This window comes from Camelina sativa, chromosome 20, assembly GCF_030686135.1.
Source record: "Camelina sativa cultivar CO46 ecotype springtype chromosome 20, ASM3068613v1".
Taxonomy (NCBI): Eukaryota; Viridiplantae; Streptophyta; class Magnoliopsida; order Brassicales; family Brassicaceae; genus Camelina; species Camelina sativa.
Genome location: NC_141899.1, coordinates 6,526,414 through 6,545,078, shown reverse-complemented (window position 1 = coordinate 6,545,078; position 18,665 = coordinate 6,526,414). Strand labels below are relative to the sequence as shown.

The window sequence follows — 18,665 nt, the reverse complement described above, 5'->3', positions numbered from 1 at the left end:
TTTTCCACTTTGTTAGGATTCAATTTTATTTTTTTTGCTATTATTTTCAGTTTCTATTATGTACTATGTCACTTTTACCTTATTTTCAATATAATACAATTTTCATTCATTTGTGTTTTTATGCTTGTTACCATAACCTGGGCATTCGGCAAAACCCGGTTAACCCGAACCGAGGAAACCGAAACATTCGGTTATCGGCACCGAATGTGTGAGAGAGAGCAAACCGATCGGCCAAATTAATTTTAGAATTTGGTTCAGTTCGGCAAGGCATAACCGATCAGGTTCACGTAAACCGAAGTATATAGAGAGATAAAATTTCATTAACCCTAATCCCCTTTCATTTTCTAGCTTCTTCGTGAGGCTGCCTCTCTTTAGCTCTCTCTGCAAAAATTGTGAAAGCCTAATTCTTTGAATCTGAGATAACTCAATCACATAATCACTAATCATCATCACGTCTCTTGTCCATAATCGTCTTCCACAACTCGTCTATTGCTCTCAATTGTATCTAGAAGAAGAAACTCCTTTGTCTAACGACCTAATCCGACTGGTAAGCTACTCTTGTTATCAGATGGGGAAGATCAGACCATTTGGAACCATCGGAGATGGGGGGGAGGTCGACTTTGTCAGATACCGTTGACGCCGCAGCCAGCCTCCCACCGTTGTGGGGATATTGAAAACCCTAATTGTTAATGGGTTTGGGCTTTGTAATTGTAAATATGTTAAATTGGATTGTTATTGGGTTTGCAATTAGATTTGAGTCCACTTTTTTTTTGTTTTCGTCTAATTCGGGTTAAATTAACCGAACTAGGAAAAAATTCGGTTTATTTTGGAACACAAATTTTAGCCTATAACCGACCCGAACAAACAGACTTCCGTACCGACCCGAACCAAATTCTATTTCGGGTCTATTCGGTGGGATTTTAGAAAACCTGAATTTTTGGAAAACCGAATAACCCGACATGAACAAACCGTTTAAACCGAACGCCCAAGGCTAGGTTAGAATGTCTTAGCTTGATTGTTTATTTTATAAAAAAATCATTTCTAGATTGGTGTTCTTAATGTTATTTTCAGACCGAGAGGTTGAGATTAGATCTAGGGTGTTTTGCCATCGAGAGATATTGTTGAAATGCTTGAATCAATCAATGCTAGAGATTTACTCACTTAGTCTAAGAGCTTAGATGTGTAAGGAGTTTATTGACAATAATAAATCAGATTTTAATATCTGCTTAGTCATGTTTCTCCAACGAGAGTTGGGTAGAGGAGTGACTAAGGTTGATTATTTCTATCACAAGAGTGTTTTAGCAAGATTTAGGGATTCATTGTTTAGGGAATATTTGCTTGAAGCATGTAGGACATCACAAATTGGTCATGAGCACTTATGAGTCGATTACCCCATCCTTATGAACTTTCTTATTTTGATTGTTTAAGCTTTACTCTACAACTCTACCCCTTACCCAAACTAGTACTCGATCACCACCTTCGTGTATACCTTCGAGCTGTTCATCCTAGTCTTCTTGATTCGACCATCCCACCTGATCATGTACCCGAATGCTTGCATCGAGTACTTAGGTTGTATGGTTCTTGTTCTTTTATTTACTTTTGCTTATTTTAGGTTATTAGAAAAAACCCTAGTATTGCTTGGCTTGACTTGCATAGTTCTGATCATATCTTATCTGCTAGCATAACAACCATTTAGATTGATAACCCTTTGTACTACAACTGCATAGGGAATTGATACCCTGGGTGAAAATCCTGTTATCACCGCCCTAAGTTGTAAACTACCACTTGAGCTGTTACTTTTCTTATCATAGAAGGGGCTGAGGAAGATCACTGTCAGGTACACAAACTAGTTATTTTTTCCTAGCCAATTAGATTTCATCAATCATCATCATATACTATATTTTTTATAATAAAACATTATTAACAGACTAGTTATCATCGCTGTTTTTTTTTAAATTGATGTTTTGATATTTTCACAGAGATTAATAAAAAGTTTAAGTTTTATTCATAAATTATTTTATAGTTATTTTTTGGTAGAAAGAAAAAATATAAAACTTTAAATGTTAGATAGCATGTCATGTCAAAAAGTATAAAACAAAAAAATCATTTAAATTTTTTAATATATAACAACAATCTTTTAAGAACAAAAAGAAATACTAAAACATCAATCTATTACGAACATATGGAATAGTAGTTAATGACGTTTCATCGATAATCATCATACAATGTATTTTTTTTTTTTAATTTTTTTTCTTAGCCCATTACGTTTTATCAATCATCATCATATAAATGTCTTTTGAATTTGTTTCATTCGCAAACTAGATATCATTTCTTAGCCAATTACGTTTCACCAAGCATCATCATGTACTATGTTTCACCAAGCATCATCATGTACTATACTTATTTTTTTGAATTTTTTTCATTCACAAATTAGTTATCATTTCTTAGCCAATTAGGTTTCATTGATCAACATCATATACTGTACTTTTTTTTGAATATTTTCATTCACAAACTAGTTATCATTTCTTAACCAATTACGTTTCACCAATCATCATCATATACTGTAACTATTTTTGAATTTTTTCATTCACAAACTAGTTATCATCTATAGCCAATGACATTTCATCAATCATCATTATATATTGTGTTTTGTTTAAATTATTTTATTCATTCACAAATTAGTTATTATTCACAAACTACGTTTCACCAATTATTATTATAGTATATTTTGTTTTGAATATTTTCATTCACAAATTAGTCATCATTTGTAACCAGTTAAGTTTCTTCATTCATCTCCTTCATAAACAATCACCAAAAATAATTGGTATCTTTGTCATTGTTGTTCTGGTCTCTTTCTTTACTAATGGATCAAAGGTCATTAGAAGCTGCTGCTAAATCTGGAAACATCGAGCTACTATACGAACTGATCCATGAAGATCCATATGTTCTCGATAAAATTGACGACGTGCCCTTCGTCAATACTCCTCTCCACGTGGCAGCCGTCGCCGGAAAAACAGAGTTTGCGATGGAAATTATCAACTTGAAACCGTCTTTTGCTCGGAAACTTAACGCCGACGGACTTACGCCATTACACCTAGCCGTCGATAACGGTCATTTCTGGTTAGTACTTGAAATAGTTAAGGCTGATCCAAGCCTTGTTCGTGTTAAAGGGAGACATGGTACGTACTCTTACTTATCTGTTGAACCCTTAGTTATTTTTTCTCTTTTTCAAAATCTTTAGCACTAGTTAATCCAAACTAGCGTTATAACATATATCTAGTAAATTCAATCTCGGAGATATATAGTATTTATGTACATAGAAAAGTAACCCTATCCGTGGGATACTCTTCCCCATTTAAATAATTGTTCAACATTTTATTAGAACATTTACAGATTTTACCATCATATTTTCACTTAATTAATTAAATCAAAATTACAATTAAAGTATGCAATTTTTTTTACAACATTACAAGGGATACAAATCTTAAAAAAAAATGAAACACCTATACTTTTTTCATGACGTCATGAAACACCTATTATTTTGTGTATCTATATATTAACGTAACAAAGCACCTAATCATTATAAACATAAACTTTAATATATAAGTGATACAAACATTACTAATTTTAATAATTATTAACACACACCATTTATCAGACAATATAAAAATATCGAACAACATGTTATATTTATAAGTATATATATTGCTATATCTTTTATATATTGTATTAATATTAACTAGACGCGCACGTACGTGTGGGGTTGATTTCAAAAATCAAAATTTGTTATCATGTTTATAATATATTATGTATGTACAGGGTTGTGTTTGTAAACGTTTTTTTTAAGAACATTATTTGATTTGTTTTTAATTTGAGTTAGAAACAAAAATTATCAGATTTATTTTTGTTATTTATAATGACACTTATATTAAAAAAATATGATATGTTTATTTCAAGACAGAAAATAGTAAGAGAAACATGAGATGCAATATTTGATTTTTTAAAGTTGAAATTAAGATTTTGATCTAATTTTACAATCTTGTCTAGTTATCTTTATTTTTTGTCATGTTTTTTAAACAAATTTTTTATAATTTGAATTACTCGTTGTCCTCTAGTAACCAATCGTTCTCTAGTTACCCAAAAATTTGGATCGATATGGCAATAGAACTGAATCAAAAATGTAAATCGGATTTTGACAGGTTAATATTTTATTAAACCCGTGAAGTGTCAAATAGGAAAAACTTGTAAGAAAATAAAAACTTCCCAAACTATGATATAAAATTTCAAGCCGGTCAAATTCGTCTCCCCATACATACGTAATATATTATAAACATGATAGTAAACATAATTTTTGAAATCAGTATGTGCAGGTCCAAACCTCGGTTAGCAAGTGGATGAGTTAACTAATCAAATTATTTGATTTCATCCCGTCACCCAAAGTTCTTTTATCATATTTTACCATAGTAGTTTTAGATAACTTTTTCTATTTTTCAAAATACCAGTTTCCGTTTCGTACCAATTTTTTTGTCCAAATATTTGACATAAATATGCAATGAAAATTTTCAAATGTATTACCAACCCGTCCTATCTTATATATATTTTTCTCGAGCAATGCTTTTAAACTCGGACCAGACGGCGACCTGGTTGGTGTTATAGTCTGATGATACAACATAAAACAGAGCAAAAACTGGAAAACAGCTAAGATCGAAAAATCATGGTTAAACCGGTGAGCCGGTTAAACCGGATCAACAAATCTTTGGAACCCAATTTTTATGCTAATATGAAACTGTTATTTATTGGATAAAATATCTAGTTCTTTTTTCATATAATCTGATGTGGGACTCTATCTAACATTTCTAAAATCAAGGGTAGTTTTGTTTTTTATCTCTTTTTTTTTCTTTCTGTTATGTGTGTCTAATTAAAAAATATATATATTTTTCAACATGAATCTGGAGTTCCCATTAATTATTTGAAGTATAAATGATCCATTTATGCTACATTTAAAAATAAATGAACCACTTCTTAAAAATTTAACTTTGTTTAATCAGTTAGCCGGTTCATACTTCATAGTATATGTTTGATCCATATATGCTCCATGAAGCATAAATAATCCATATATGCTTCTATTAGTCAGTTAGCCGGTTCATACTTCATAGTATATGTTTGATCCATGTATGCTCCTTGAGTTTTAATTTTCAATGGATTATAGAGATTAGTATTTCTTTGACTTTTGAAAATTTCTAAGGAGTATAATTTTTTTTTACTTGGTGGTTAGTTTTCATTTTTTGGAATTTCTTGGTTTTCCTTTTGTTTTTTCCAGTCTTCTTTTGTTTTCGTTCTGGAGTTAAAATAAGACATAAATAAAACCATTTTTATTTCCAGACCTATAAAACCAAATCAAATATATACAATTTTGAATTTAGCTGTTTGTTATTATGGAACAATGTTAAACAACTTCCAAAATCTCGCAATTATACATTGGTATTTTAGGACGATTAGAACTAAAAACTTTATAAAACCAAATCTATATTTAATTTAATATATTACCGGTTTAACTCTAATTTTTTATATCTTTTAAAATTTTATAGAGTTAAAATATTAATATTACTTTTAATAGAGTTTAAGTATTATAATATTTTAAAAGTTCGATGTAGTTTAAATATTTATAATAATTTAAACATTCAACAAAATTTAAATTATTATAATATGTGTACCTTTCAAAAGTTTCAATATCTATAATATTTGAGACTTTGTAAAAGAAATATTTTAATATTTTGAAATTTTAAAAAGTTTTATATATACTCAAATAAAAAGCTAAATTAAATTTGAAATTTAGACGCTTGATAAATTAAGCCCCCTGCTCTTTTGTAATTGAAAAAAATATAAGTTCTTTTTATAGTGATGTTGAACCATATTCTAATATATTTAGCCGACGTGAGACTCTATATACATTTTTCTATATCTTTAAAAATATAATCAAATTAAATTTGTTTACATATATAAAACTTCGACTTTGAATTCTTTCCATCTGTGCTATTAATTACTTTAATTTCGTTAAGGAAATATTACAAAATCTAAACTAAATTATTATTTGTTTTTATTTAATTGTATTAAATTGATTTTGTTGTTTCCATAAATATCTCACAATATAAAATCAAATCAAATATGTTTCCATATATATATAATTGCTATTTTAATTCTATGATTATTATGGAAGAAAACTTTAAAAAGTTTTCAAATATATTGATTAATTATCGGTTCTATTTTTATGGCATGTAGAATTAAATTTCGATTTCCTTATATATAAAACAAAATTGATTAAATTTTGTTTTTAAAAAACTCTGTTAAAATTCACATTTATAGCTGATCTGTTTAATCATATTATACTCGGTCCGAATACAAATATTCCGGATTAATCCGAGATCCAAGGTTTTTAAGACTTAATCTAATGGCATTAAACGTTATAATCTCCAACTCTATGGTCCTGGTTGGTAACGGCTGTTACTTTTGGCTGTAAAGACTTTGACTTTAAAATTTTAGCTGTAGAGAATTTGGCTGTAGATGCTTTGACTGTAGAAACTTTAACTGTTAAAATCTGATTGTTTACCAACAACTTTTAAAGCTGTAGCTGTTATTTTTATTATTATTATAAATATTAATAATAAATATATATTATGTCAAAAATTAATTTATATAACATTTTAATGACAAAATAAATTTATTAATGCTAAATTAAAATTTTAAAAAATATAAATCAATCAAATATGAAATTTTGTTTGAAAACTAATTAAAAACAAACAACTATAAGAATAAGAAATAAATAATTGAAGTTGTAGACATCAATTTATTAACTTATTAAATTTTAAATAATGCAAAAAAAAAAAAACTAGTCAATGCATTGTTTGAATGTTATTCTCTTATTAATGATGAATTTCATAAACTCTTTTATAGTATTATTAGTGCTGATGATGAAAAAATAAAATTTATTATTGAAATGGGTCTTAAAAAAAGAGAAAAAAATGAGAATAATTAATTTATAAAAATAAAATATATAAAAACTAGTCAAAAATCTAGTCACAAAAATCTAGAATAATTCATTATTTTATAAAAACTAGTCAAAAATCTATTAACCACTAATCAATGCATTGTTTGAATGTTATTCTCTTATTAATGATGAATTTCATAAACTCTTTTATAATATTATTAGTGATGATGATGAAAAAATAAAATTTATTATTGAAATGGGTCTTAAAAAAAAGAGAAAAAAATGAGAATAATTAATTTATAAAAATAAAGTATATAAAATATTTATATATACTTTTGAAGAGCTTTTAAATATAAAAGGGTGAAAAAAAATAATGCTTTAAAAATTGTTTTGTTTTAACGCATGAATTTGACGCTTTAAAAAAGAAAGGAAAACAAGGAAGAGAAAAGAAAAGTGACTTTTAAAACTTTAAAAAAATTAAAAGCCAAAAAAGCCTGATTGGTAAAAAAATGACTGTCATGACTTTAAAAAATTTTAAAGTCTTAAAAGTAACCTACCAATCAGGGCCTATGTCTACTTATTAAAAATGCTTCCCTTTTAATATTATAGATTTGAACTGATTACCATGAAAATAGTATCAATATTTTAAATGTTTTCATATTTTGAATTTGTTCAATATATATATTTCGCCTTTTGAACATGCTTTTTTATTTTTTAAAATTGTTATATTGATAAAATGATAGTAATAAGATGGTGACAATTATATTATCTAGTAGTAGTTTAGAATTCAGTCTAGACCCGGTTATACATTAGGTTGATTCGGTATCGTCAGCTGAACTAGATTGGTAACCCTAGCCTAAACTCCATTTAACCGGATTGATAACCAAGTCGTTAATTTTAATTTTTTTTCTTCGAAAAAGGTATGACGCCATTGCTAGTTGCGGTAAACAGAAAGAAGATTGATTTGGTATCAGAGTTCTTCTTGGTTTGCCCCGAAGGCATTGTGGACGCAAACGTGAATGGAGAAAATGCTCTACACATCGCCATGAACAACTACGACCCACAAGAAGGATTAATCTTTGTTAGGGTTATTATGGGATGGATCCTGCGATTATGTCAAAAAGATGCCGAGTGGATCGAGAAAAGAGTCATAAACCGAAGAGACAAAGACGGTAACACGCCTTTACATCTCGCGGCTTACGGGAACAATCTTCATGCTTTGGAATGGATGTTATTGAGTCCCATGGTTAACGTCAACATTGAGAACAAGAACAATTTAACTGTTCTCGACATTGCTGCACAACACAATAATGGAGAAATGGAGAGAGTGATTAAGAAACATGGTGGAACACGTTCTATTTGTCTGGTTGCGATTGAGACAACATCGGATCTACTCGCGTCGCAGCTTTCTTTTGCAGAATCGAGTCGGACAAAAAGTATTCGGTTTTATTCTTGTACCTCTGAAGAGCGAAAAAACGCTCTTTTAGTGGTCGTAACTCTCATATTCACAGCTACTTTTCAGACCATTCTCCAGCCTCCCGGAGGCTTATCTGATGGTGGAGGTCAAAGTGGTGGTACAAACGGTCGGGGTGAAGTGGTTATGAATGATTTCTACTTTATCTGGATATTTTTATGGAACAGTGTGGGTTTCTACTTTGCCATTGAGATGATGTTACGTTTGTTGAGTATGGGACAAGAGAGTATCTTTTGGTATTACCCTCTGTTCATTCCTCTGGTCTTTGTTTACGCTGTCGCAGTGAATGTGATAGGACCGAATAACAGAGCGAGATATATCGTATTATGTGGTCCGGTCGTGATAATGCTCATTTGGGGATTCGGGATTAATGTGTTTGCTGAATGGGTGAAGTCTAAAAGAAACAAGGTGCGTGGACCCAACAGTGGATTGATTTGGGAAGGTTTTACTACGTTGAATCAAGCTAAAGGTATTGCGCCTAATTATAATAGGCATGTGATGAGGGTAACTTAATTTCCTCTTTGTTATTTTACTGTTGCTTTTTGAATGTTTTATTCTAGTACTCTGGTCGGGGAAAATTTACATTGATCTATATTATTATTGTTATCTAATAACTGAAAGGCTCGTTAAAATAATAAATATACTACATTACATCATTTGGACCCGCACGTACGTGGAGTTGATTTCAAAACTAAGGGTCTGAATGGTAACTGCGGTTTTTGTAGTGCGAGACAAAAAATTTGTTATTGCGATACGGTTCAACTGCGGTACGTACAGGACAAATGTATTTGCGGGAAAAGTGCGGTTTTTCCAAAATAAGTGGTACAAAATAATGTTTGATTGGTGAAAAATAATTGGTAGTGCAGATTTCATATTATTTTATTAATAACTAGTATAATTATATATTTTCATTTTTTATTAATGAATTAAAATTTTAATTTTTGAATTTTAAATACCAAAAAATTTGTTAAATTAAACTTTGTTTGGTATAAATTATTTTTTTGTTTTGTTTTAATAAAAAACAATTTTCATTACATTTTATTTAAAAAGTATATTTTGTATGATCCATTAAATTTTTTAACAAATGTATTTTAATACATTAAATCTTTTACCAAATGTATTTTTGAATTAAATAATTTTAAAATACATTATAAATCAAATGTTAATAATATATATTTAAAAAAGGTTACATATGAGTGGTTCAGCACAAATGTATTTAACTTGTGTTACATAAAATATATTTTTATATACTTTTGTGGTTATATATTTAACTTGTGTTCGTTATAACGAAAGATGGTTCAGCACAAATGGTTAATATCCCGTCTGGTATGGTTGTTTTTTTGCTTTTCTTTAATTTATTAGTGAAGCGCAAAATAGACATTTCCATATCATCATCTTCCCCACGAGCTGTAAGTCTGCAACCCTAATTTTTATGGCCGCCGTTCATTGAATAACTTGTTTTTCATAGATTTCATCTCAAATTTCAACTGCTTTTGATAACCAAATGTTAGATCCAACATCTCTTATCCTATTTTCAGCAAAAACATTCGACTTTTTCCGTTTTCCCGATTTTAACTCCGATTTGGGTAAAATCCCGGCGGGACACCATCGCCGAGCGATTAACCGGCGCTGAGGCGGTCTCCGCGGCCGCGTTTTAAAACAGGGTGTAGTACTAAGATATGTATTATTTTAATACTAAAAGATAAAATAAAATAAAAAATTATTTTGTGCGGTTTTGAAAAAAAACGCTGGGTAAAAACTGTTGTAGGTTGAGAAAGCAGTCCAAGACATAATCCATTGGACAATACCACAAATTCTGTTTTTTTTTTTTTTGAATAAACGCAAAAAAAAAAAAATTATTGGTGATTGGAGACAGCAATGTGGTTTTCTATAAAACCAACTGAAATCCGCTTTTTTCAAGTTACCATTCACTACCTAAGTTTGTTTTCACGTTTGCAATATGTTAACTATGCGGGATTATGTTTGTAAATGTATTTATTAGGAATGTTACTAACATTCATAATTCAAATTCATACTATGTTAGTATTTGATTTGTTTTTAATTCGGATTAGACAAAAAAATATATCAAATTTGATTTTGTTATCGGTAAATTTAACTACATCTAAAAAATAAAGAATAGTAACAAAAATATGGTATCTCTATTCGGGACCATGTTTGAAAACCTTCCATTTTGATCAGTTATAGAAACCACAATCGTCTCCGGCTCCACGGATTCTTATCCATCTCTGATTGAACTCGATTTAAAAAAAAAAACACTCCTCTTGCGAAGCACGTAGCGTCTCATACAGTCATACGCTGCACAAACACACTTCATGTTTACCCTTCTTCCTCTCTCCGCATTTACAATCAATCTATGCAACCGCTGGATCCGGTTTCCCTTTGCTCGAATTCTTCTTCGACACTGCAACAAACTTCCTCTCTCTGATCCGATTGCGGGGAGAGAAAACCGCCACCTGGTTAGGGTGGTTCTTAGGGTTTGGGCTCTGATTCTTCTACGCCGATGGTTTCTTCGTAGATTTTGATTTAGCCAGACTCGAAATGTTAGGGTCTGAGTTCCCCAACGATCTGGAAGTATATTGAACCTTGGACTGAAGAAACTTGCTCTGATCCTTCACCGGAGTACCTGGTTTCCCATTCTTTATTGTCAACAAGTAGTGGCGGATCTAGGGAGAAAACTTATATGGGGCAATTGCCATATTTAATAAATTAACAAATTCTTTAGTGACATATGATATGCTCAAATTTACCCTAGAGCTACTCTCTCAAATTAAGAGATCAGTTGTAGTACTTAGGGATCGAATCCACATAGACTCTAGTTCACACAATAGATTTAATAATCTTTTAATTATGCTAAACATAAATATTTTATTTAAATAGAATGCAAAAACAGAAAATAAAAGAGTTGTAAAATCAATAGGAATAAACGTTAGGCCTAGGAAAATTCTCAGGAAATCATGGAAAATCAGATCAATTAATTAAGAAGCAGGATTCAACAATTAAGCACCGTTCTTGAACTCTAAACACAATTATAAAATAAATCAGTTCTCACTGCAAATATTGTCTAAACTTAAAACCAGAAAATTCAAATCTCTTTGCAAAATTCTAGGTAATAAATCAGCTTTAAAAACAAGTTTAGTTTGTTCACAAAATTATTAAATCAAATCTCTTTGCAAGAAATAATTTTGCTCATCAAAAAGTTTTATCAGGAAAATCAATTATATTCTCATATCAATTAATAATCCTAAGATCTAAATCCAGATGACTAATCAAAGATCTAGCATTAAGAACAACCTATGATGAAGAACAAGAAAGATAATGAATCATAAATTAACAGATCTAATAATCCATGAAATCCCTAATGAGAAACCATAAACCTAACAAGCAGATCTACTCAGACATAATTGTAAGAACACAAATCATGAATAAAATAGATAGCATTAAAAGATTAAAGGGAGAAGAAAAGGAGTTCTGAATCTTCTCTGAAGGAGTCTTGATTCTTTTCTCCAAAAGCTCTCTAAAAATCTCTCAGGGTTTTGCTCTCAAAAGTTGCAGGGAAAAATAAAGCTTAGGTCTAAAAAATGACCATAAAAATCCTATTTATACTCCTAAACACGTCCAGGGACTAATGATGCAAATATGGAAGACTTTGGGGCAGATTTGTAAAACTTCCAATTTTGTGATTCTTCATCGTCTGAAGAGGGTGTCGATCGATGCTCCCAATCTTGGTGTCGATCGATGCCACCTTTAATCCGATACCAAACTGATTCTTCCAGTTAAATGCTCCAGAATCATCCAAATTGCTCCATTTCGCTCCTTTCATGCTAAAAACCTGTAAAGACTCAAAAACAATCTAGAAACAAATGAAAAGACACTAAAAGACTCCTTATATCATGGTTAAAAACCACAAAAACCATGATATATCAACATAAAAGTTGTGGGGAGGTAACAAAACGTTTAGAAAAAAATGGAATAAGGGGCATCGAACCCTCCTCCTGAGATATTTCATGGGGCAAACTTTTCCAACTGAACTAAAATACACTATGATGAAAGTATCAATTGCAAATTTTTAAAAGTTAGTATAGGGCATGTGCCATAACTTACTACAATGTAGATCTGCCCTTGTCAACAATGACTCCATCGGAAAAAAATGAGAACTGAGTCTGGAAATCAAATGAGCAATACAAAATGTGACGCTTGATATATCATGGTTTTTGTGGTTTTTAACAATGATATAAGGAGTCTTTTAGAGTCTTTTGATTTGTTTTGTAGGATGTTTTTGAGTCTTTACAGGCTTTCTAGGATTTTGGCATGAAATGAGCAAAATTGAGCAATTAGAAAGATTTTAGAGCAATTCATCAAGGAAGAGAAGTTGGATTCGATTCAGAGTGATGGTGTCGATCGACACCACCCTTGGTGTCGGTCGACACTCCTGTTTGTCTACGAGAGAAACCAGTTTTGGAAGTTTCACAAATTTACCCAAAGTTTTCCATAATTGCAACACAAGTCTCTGATGTGTTTTTGGACATATAAATAGTATTTTTAGGTTTTAGAAACCCTTGAGTTGTTTTCTAGCAAGTTTTATTTTCCTACAACCTTGAGAGCTTGGAGAGAGATATATAAACTGCTTTGTAGAGAAGATTCTTGAACTCCTTATTTACTCCTTTAATCTCTATTGCTTATTATTCAGAATTATGTTTTGTTTTTCATTGAATATGTCTGAGTGGTTTGCTTGTTAGGTTCAGGGATTTTATGATTTATTAAATCTGTTTATTTAGTATTCATTATCTTTCTAGATCTTCATCATATGTTGTTCTTCATATTAATTCTTAATTGATCACCTAGAATTAATAACCTAGGAAAATAATTGATATGAGAATATAATTGATTTCCCTGATAAAACTTTTGATGAGCAAAATTACTTCTTGCAGAAAGATTTGATTTAGTAATTTTGTGAACAATCTAAACATGTTTTCAAAGCTGATTTTTAACCTTGAATTTTACAAAGAGAATGGATTTTCTGGTTTTAAATTTAGATAATATTTGCTGTGAGAACTGATTTATTTTATAGAAGAGTTTAGATTTCTAGATCTGAATTTTAATTGCTTGAATCCTAATTTAATTATTAATTTAATATTTTGTAATTTCCTGAGAAATTTCCTAGATCTAACTTTTTAATCTATTGAATTTTCACAGCTTTTATTTAATTTTACATTGTTATTTCAATTTTAATTTAATCTATTTAGCATAATTAAAAAACTTTATAATTTATTGTATAAAATTTGTGTCTTTGTGTAATTCGAGCCGTAAATACTACATTAATTTCTTAATTTGAATATATCAACACTCTCTAATGTCGACTAGTCTCTTTTTGGTGCCTTTTTAATAAATAAACTTTGGTTAGTAAGAAATCATTTATTTTCCTAATGTTGTCCGTTTTTTTTTTTGTCATCAGATAGAACCAAATGTTTGAAAAGAAAAGTACAAGTAAAGAGGCATAAACTAGTAACCCACAGTTGATACTGAGGTCAATAGACCCTCCAAGTGAAACAGGTAGAAAAAAACAAAACAACAAACAACCCCATCACCCAAACCTTCCATCACTGTCTTTTCTTACTTGGTCCTGCAGCCATGAAGGGCCTCCCAATGCTAGGTATGATTGGAGCCTCCCCTCTCGTGTCACACTATTTGCTATAGCCAGAGCCACCCTATTCGCCGATCCAATCACATGGTGGCATTCCCAGTAATCAAAGCTAGCCAGAATCATCCGTATATCTTGTAGCAACGATTCGTAGCGTGGCCATTCCTCCGGATTATTAATAGCTTCCACCCCTGCAGCATAGTCCATCACCACTTCTATCCGAACAAACCGCAGAATCTGCAGAGCCTCCAAAGCCCACAGAACACAGCGAAGACATGCCAACATCTCAATGTCGGATCTCTCTAACGCAGCTCTCGCATGATACAACACTTGACCTTCATTATCACGAGTAATCCATGCTCCTCCAGTAACTAAAGAACTATGGCGCCAGGATGTTGCAATATTGCATTTCGTGATTCAAAGCATAGGCGGCCTCCATTTAGTTTCGATCGCCTGTTGTCTGTCTGTCCTCCGATGGCCGAAGTTACCATCCATGGCATGTGCAGCAAACCAATGTACAGATTGTGTGAAGGCTTTGTCTACCATTTCCCTTATATCTCCCTGCTTCCCTTGAAAGACAATTGTATTCATCCGTATACCGTTACCATCCATGGCATGTGCTGCAATTGCAGCAAACCAATGTTGTCCGTTATATCTTCAAATTAATGATGGAATGCTGTTTTAATCCACGGTTAACACCACGTCACATCTGATCACAGCATATTAGTTTCGTGTAATACTAACCGTTGGATCAAAGAGACGGTGAAGCTGACTTGTCAACGCATACTGCCACGTTTTTTTCTTTCTTTTTTTGGGAATTCTCTTGATTCACAAAATAGTTATCAGTTCGTAGCCAATTAAAAGTTTTATCATCTCCCTCATATTTAATCACCAAATAATAATTGGCATCTTGTCATTGTTGTTTTGGTCTCTGCATTAATGGATCAAAGGTCATTAGTAGCTGCTGCTAAATCGGGAAACATCGATCTACTATACGAACTAATTCATGAAGATCCATATGTTCTTGATAAAATCAACGACGTGCCATTCGTTAATACGCCTCTCCACGTGGCAGCCGTAACCGGAAAAACAGAGTTTGCCATGGAAATTATGAACTTGAAACCTTCTTTTGCTCGGAAACTTAACGCTGAAGGACTTACGCCGTTACACCTCGCCGTCGATCACGGTCACCCCTGGTTAGTTCTTGAACTAGTTAAGGTTGATCCAAGTCTTGTTCGCGTTAAAGGGAGACATGGTACGTACCCTTACTCATTTAGTTGAGTTATTCCGAATTACTAGTGTTATAATATATGTATCTAATCTTTTGTTTACCAAACAAAAAAAAAATGTATCTAGCAAGTTCAAATCTTGGAGACTATAATATTGAAGTATGACCAATACTTGTTTGAAAATTAGGTTAATTTGGTATGGTCAGTTGAACTAGATAGCCTAAACTCGGCTTAACCGGATTGATAACCGAGTCGTTGATTTCATTTTTCGTGTCCAAGAAAAGGTATGACGCCGTTGCTAGTTGCAGTAAGCAAAAAGAAGATTGATCTGATATCAGAGTTCTTCTTGGTTTGCCCCAAAAGCATCGTGGACGCAAACGTGAACGGAGAGAATGCTCTTCACATCGCCGTGAATAACTACGACCAAAGAGAAGGACTAATCGTTCTTAAAGTTCTCATGGGATGGATCCTAAGATTGTGTCATAAAGATGCAGAGTGGATCGAGACAAGAGTCATAAACCGAAGAGACAAAGACGGTAACACACCTTTACATCTCGCGGCGTACGAAAACAATGTTCAAGCTATGAAACTGATGTTAGAGAGTTCCAAAATTAACGTCAACATTGAGAACAAGAACGGTTTCACTGTTCTCGACGTCGCTGCATTACACGATAACAGAGAGATAGAGAGAATGGTTAAGAGACATGGTGGAAAACGTTCTGTTTCTCTGGTTAAGATTAAGACAACATCGGACCTACTCGCGTCCAAGCTTTCTTGGAGAGAATCAAGACGGACAAAGAATATTCGGTTTTATTCTTGGATCTCTGAAGAGAGAAGAAACGCTCTTTTAGTGGTCGCAGCTCTCATAGTCACAGCTACTTATCAGACCGGTCTCCAGCCTCCCGGAGGCGTGTCTGATGGCGGTGGTACAAGCGGGTTCAGTGTTGGCGGTCAAAACAGTACAAACACAAGCAGTCCGAGAGCGGGCTCAGTGATTATGAACGAGGGCTCTTTTATCTGGTTATGGTGTTGGAACAGTTTGGGTTTCTCCTTTGCCATTTATATGATGATACGCTTGTTGAATTTAGGTCAAGAGAGTACGTTTTGGTATTACCCTCTGTTCGTTCCTCTGCTCTTCGCTTACTCTGAAGCAGGGATTGTGATCACGCCGAACGATAGAGCGCTCATGATCGCAGGTGTGGGTCTGTTCGTGCTTCTGATCATTTGGGAATTGGTGGTTTGGTTTTGGGAATGGGTGCAGTCTAAGAGAACCAAGGTGCGTGGACCCAAGAGCGGATTGGTTTGGGAAGGTTTCACTACGTTGGATCAGGCTAAAGGTGTTGCGCCTAATAGGCTGGTGATTAGGTGATCTTGATTTCCTCTTATTATTTTATTGTTGCTTTTGTATTTTTATTCTAGAATGTATAAATTGCGACATGTATGATGTTTTATTATTTGCATAAAAAGACTACAGAAATTGACAAGAGTATACGTTGCTAAAAAGTGAAAGGTGTCGTATGACGCATTCTAATTCGAATGTCAACTAGAAACATAGTTAGTGAGGGGGTGTATTCAAATTGACATTTTAATTTTAATTGATTTGTGTGAAATTTACAAATTCTATGTTATTCAATCATGGATTTTAAAAAGTCTATTAAAATCCAGTGTTATTGAACTGATGATTTAAAAATCTACTTTAAAATCTATTAAAATCTCTTGTTATTGAACTGATGATTTAAAAATCTACTTTAAAATCCACTGTTATTCAAAACAGTTTTGTGGATTAGGATTTTAATAATTTTTAGGATTCTTGAGGATTCTAGAGGATTTGTTTAGTTAAAAATACAGAAATCCAAATCTCATGGTTTTAGGTGGGATTTGAAAGAATTTTACAGAAAATCATATGAACTTCCCTAAAATCTATCAAAATTCTAAATTTACTAAATTCCATCAAATTCTCCAAAATCATGGTTTGAATACACCCCCTGAATGTACAAACCATGATTTGGGGTTTTACCGTTGTATAGTCACTAATGAGTTAAGTTAATAACATGGCAAACCAAATCGAGTTGTATACAAACTAGCCTTTTTGCTGGTCAACGTATATGTTATATTCTCATTGGTTGGATTTACATATGTATATATAATTTTGTTTTCAATAGTTATAACATTGAAAGTTCAACAACACTCTTCTTTTTACTAGTAATTTTTGTATAATTATATTCAAATATATAGCTTGAGAAACACTTCAAAAAGGTGTGACTGAGTTTTGAAGCAAAGTGCAATTAGTCTTTTGTCTCAAGTTTGTCCTGCAGACTTCACCACACAATCACCTAATTAAGTACTCATACAATATTGGTTTTATAATAAGTAGATTACCATGTACATTATTGAAATTAAACACCAAATTAAAAAGAACATTCAGCAATTTTTTTCTTTTTTTTTTTGTTGTGGTCCTGTGGAGATTAGTAATTAAAGTACAGTCATATTCTTTTTCAACTCAAGTTATAAATAACAAAAAGAGAAAGACAATAAATGAATTTATTTCGTTTCCAATATATATATATATATATATAATATATATTTGATATATATATATTTGAACAAATGTTAAAAACTATCCAGAAAACAAATTAAAATGACTTATTATTACTATTTTGGCAAATACAATACAGTCAAAATTATGTTGGTCGAAATCCAATCTATGAGATAAATGTCAAAATATTTAAAGAACGTGTCTTAAAGAAACTTTTAAACCTGCCAAACATTGTGAGGCCCATTGTTTTTTCAACCTTTTTGTTTTGTCATTTAATTTTTAACTGAAAGTGTATTTTAATTAATTAAGTAACCAAAAAAAAAACACTTTTAAACCGCGTTTATATATCTTTGACGGTTTCAAGGGTAATATAGGAATGTCATCACCTATATAAACTCCCATACTCACCCCCGCTCTTCTTCCTTCTTCTCCATCGTCAGATTTACCGATTTCACCTCCATTTTCTTCGTTCACTCTTTAGACCAGAGGAGCCTACGTAGCTCTCCCCCCCCCCCCCCCCTACAGGTACCATCAATTCTCTCCTAATCTGTGTGTTTTGCTCGATCCAATTTTTCTGTGTTTTTTTCGCGATCCGATCTCGTCTTTTCTCTCCTGTTTCGATTTGGATCTGTTTTGGTTTCGAATGCTTATTTTTTTCCATCCAAACATATAATTTGGTGTGATTGTGTTAAGAGCTAAGGTTCGATCTGTGTCGGTGATCTGCAGACAATTCACGTAATTTTCATTTCTCATTTACGTTTTTTAAATTTCCCAATCCTCGA

At 32.0% G+C, this 18,665-nt stretch overlaps 2 protein-coding genes, 1 long non-coding RNA gene and 1 pseudogene across 6 annotated transcripts in view; 3 read left to right on the top strand and 1 right to left on the bottom strand.

The window, feature by feature from the left end:
• The first annotated feature begins 2,532 nt into the window (after positions 1 to 2,532).
• Positions 2,533 to 9,115, top strand: LOC104769793 (ankyrin repeat-containing protein BDA1). The gene is made up of 2 exons (XM_010494089.3): positions 2,533 to 3,179; positions 7,906 to 9,115. The coding sequence occupies exons 1-2, from the start codon at positions 2,864 to 2,866 to the stop codon at positions 8,970 to 8,972; spliced, it is 1,383 nt and encodes a 460-aa protein (XP_010492391.2). The 5' UTR covers positions 2,533 to 2,863; the 3' UTR covers positions 8,973 to 9,115.
• On the bottom strand, positions 2,862 to 16,907 carry LOC147918519 (uncharacterized). The gene is made up of 2 exons (XR_015592880.1): positions 15,388 to 16,907; positions 2,862 to 3,197 (listed from the first exon to the last, which is right to left on the bottom strand). It is a non-coding gene; the product is annotated as an uncharacterized LOC147918519 (long non-coding RNA).
• On the top strand, positions 14,951 to 16,850 carry LOC104769792 (ankyrin repeat-containing protein BDA1-like). Its single transcript, XM_010494088.3, has 2 exons — positions 14,951 to 15,373; positions 15,632 to 16,850. Exons 1-2 carry the CDS (start codon positions 15,058 to 15,060, stop codon positions 16,714 to 16,716), a joined length of 1,401 nt encoding a protein of 466 aa, XP_010492390.2. The 5' UTR covers positions 14,951 to 15,057; the 3' UTR covers positions 16,717 to 16,850.
• A 1,282-nt stretch (positions 16,908 to 18,189) lies between the features above and the next one.
• Positions 18,190 to 18,665, top strand: part of LOC104769790 (UDP-glucose 6-dehydrogenase 3 pseudogene) — a 94,969-nt pseudogene continuing 94,493 nt past the window's right edge. Inside the window, exon 1 of one of the 3 annotated variants that reach the window (XR_015592878.1) lies at positions 18,190 to 18,408. The product of XR_015592878.1 is annotated as a UDP-glucose 6-dehydrogenase 3 pseudogene, transcript variant X3 (transcript). Of the gene's footprint in view, positions 18,409 to 18,434; positions 18,619 to 18,665 lie in introns of those variants that run through there. The other 2 variants (XR_015592876.1, XR_015592877.1) reach the window with 2 other exon arrangements.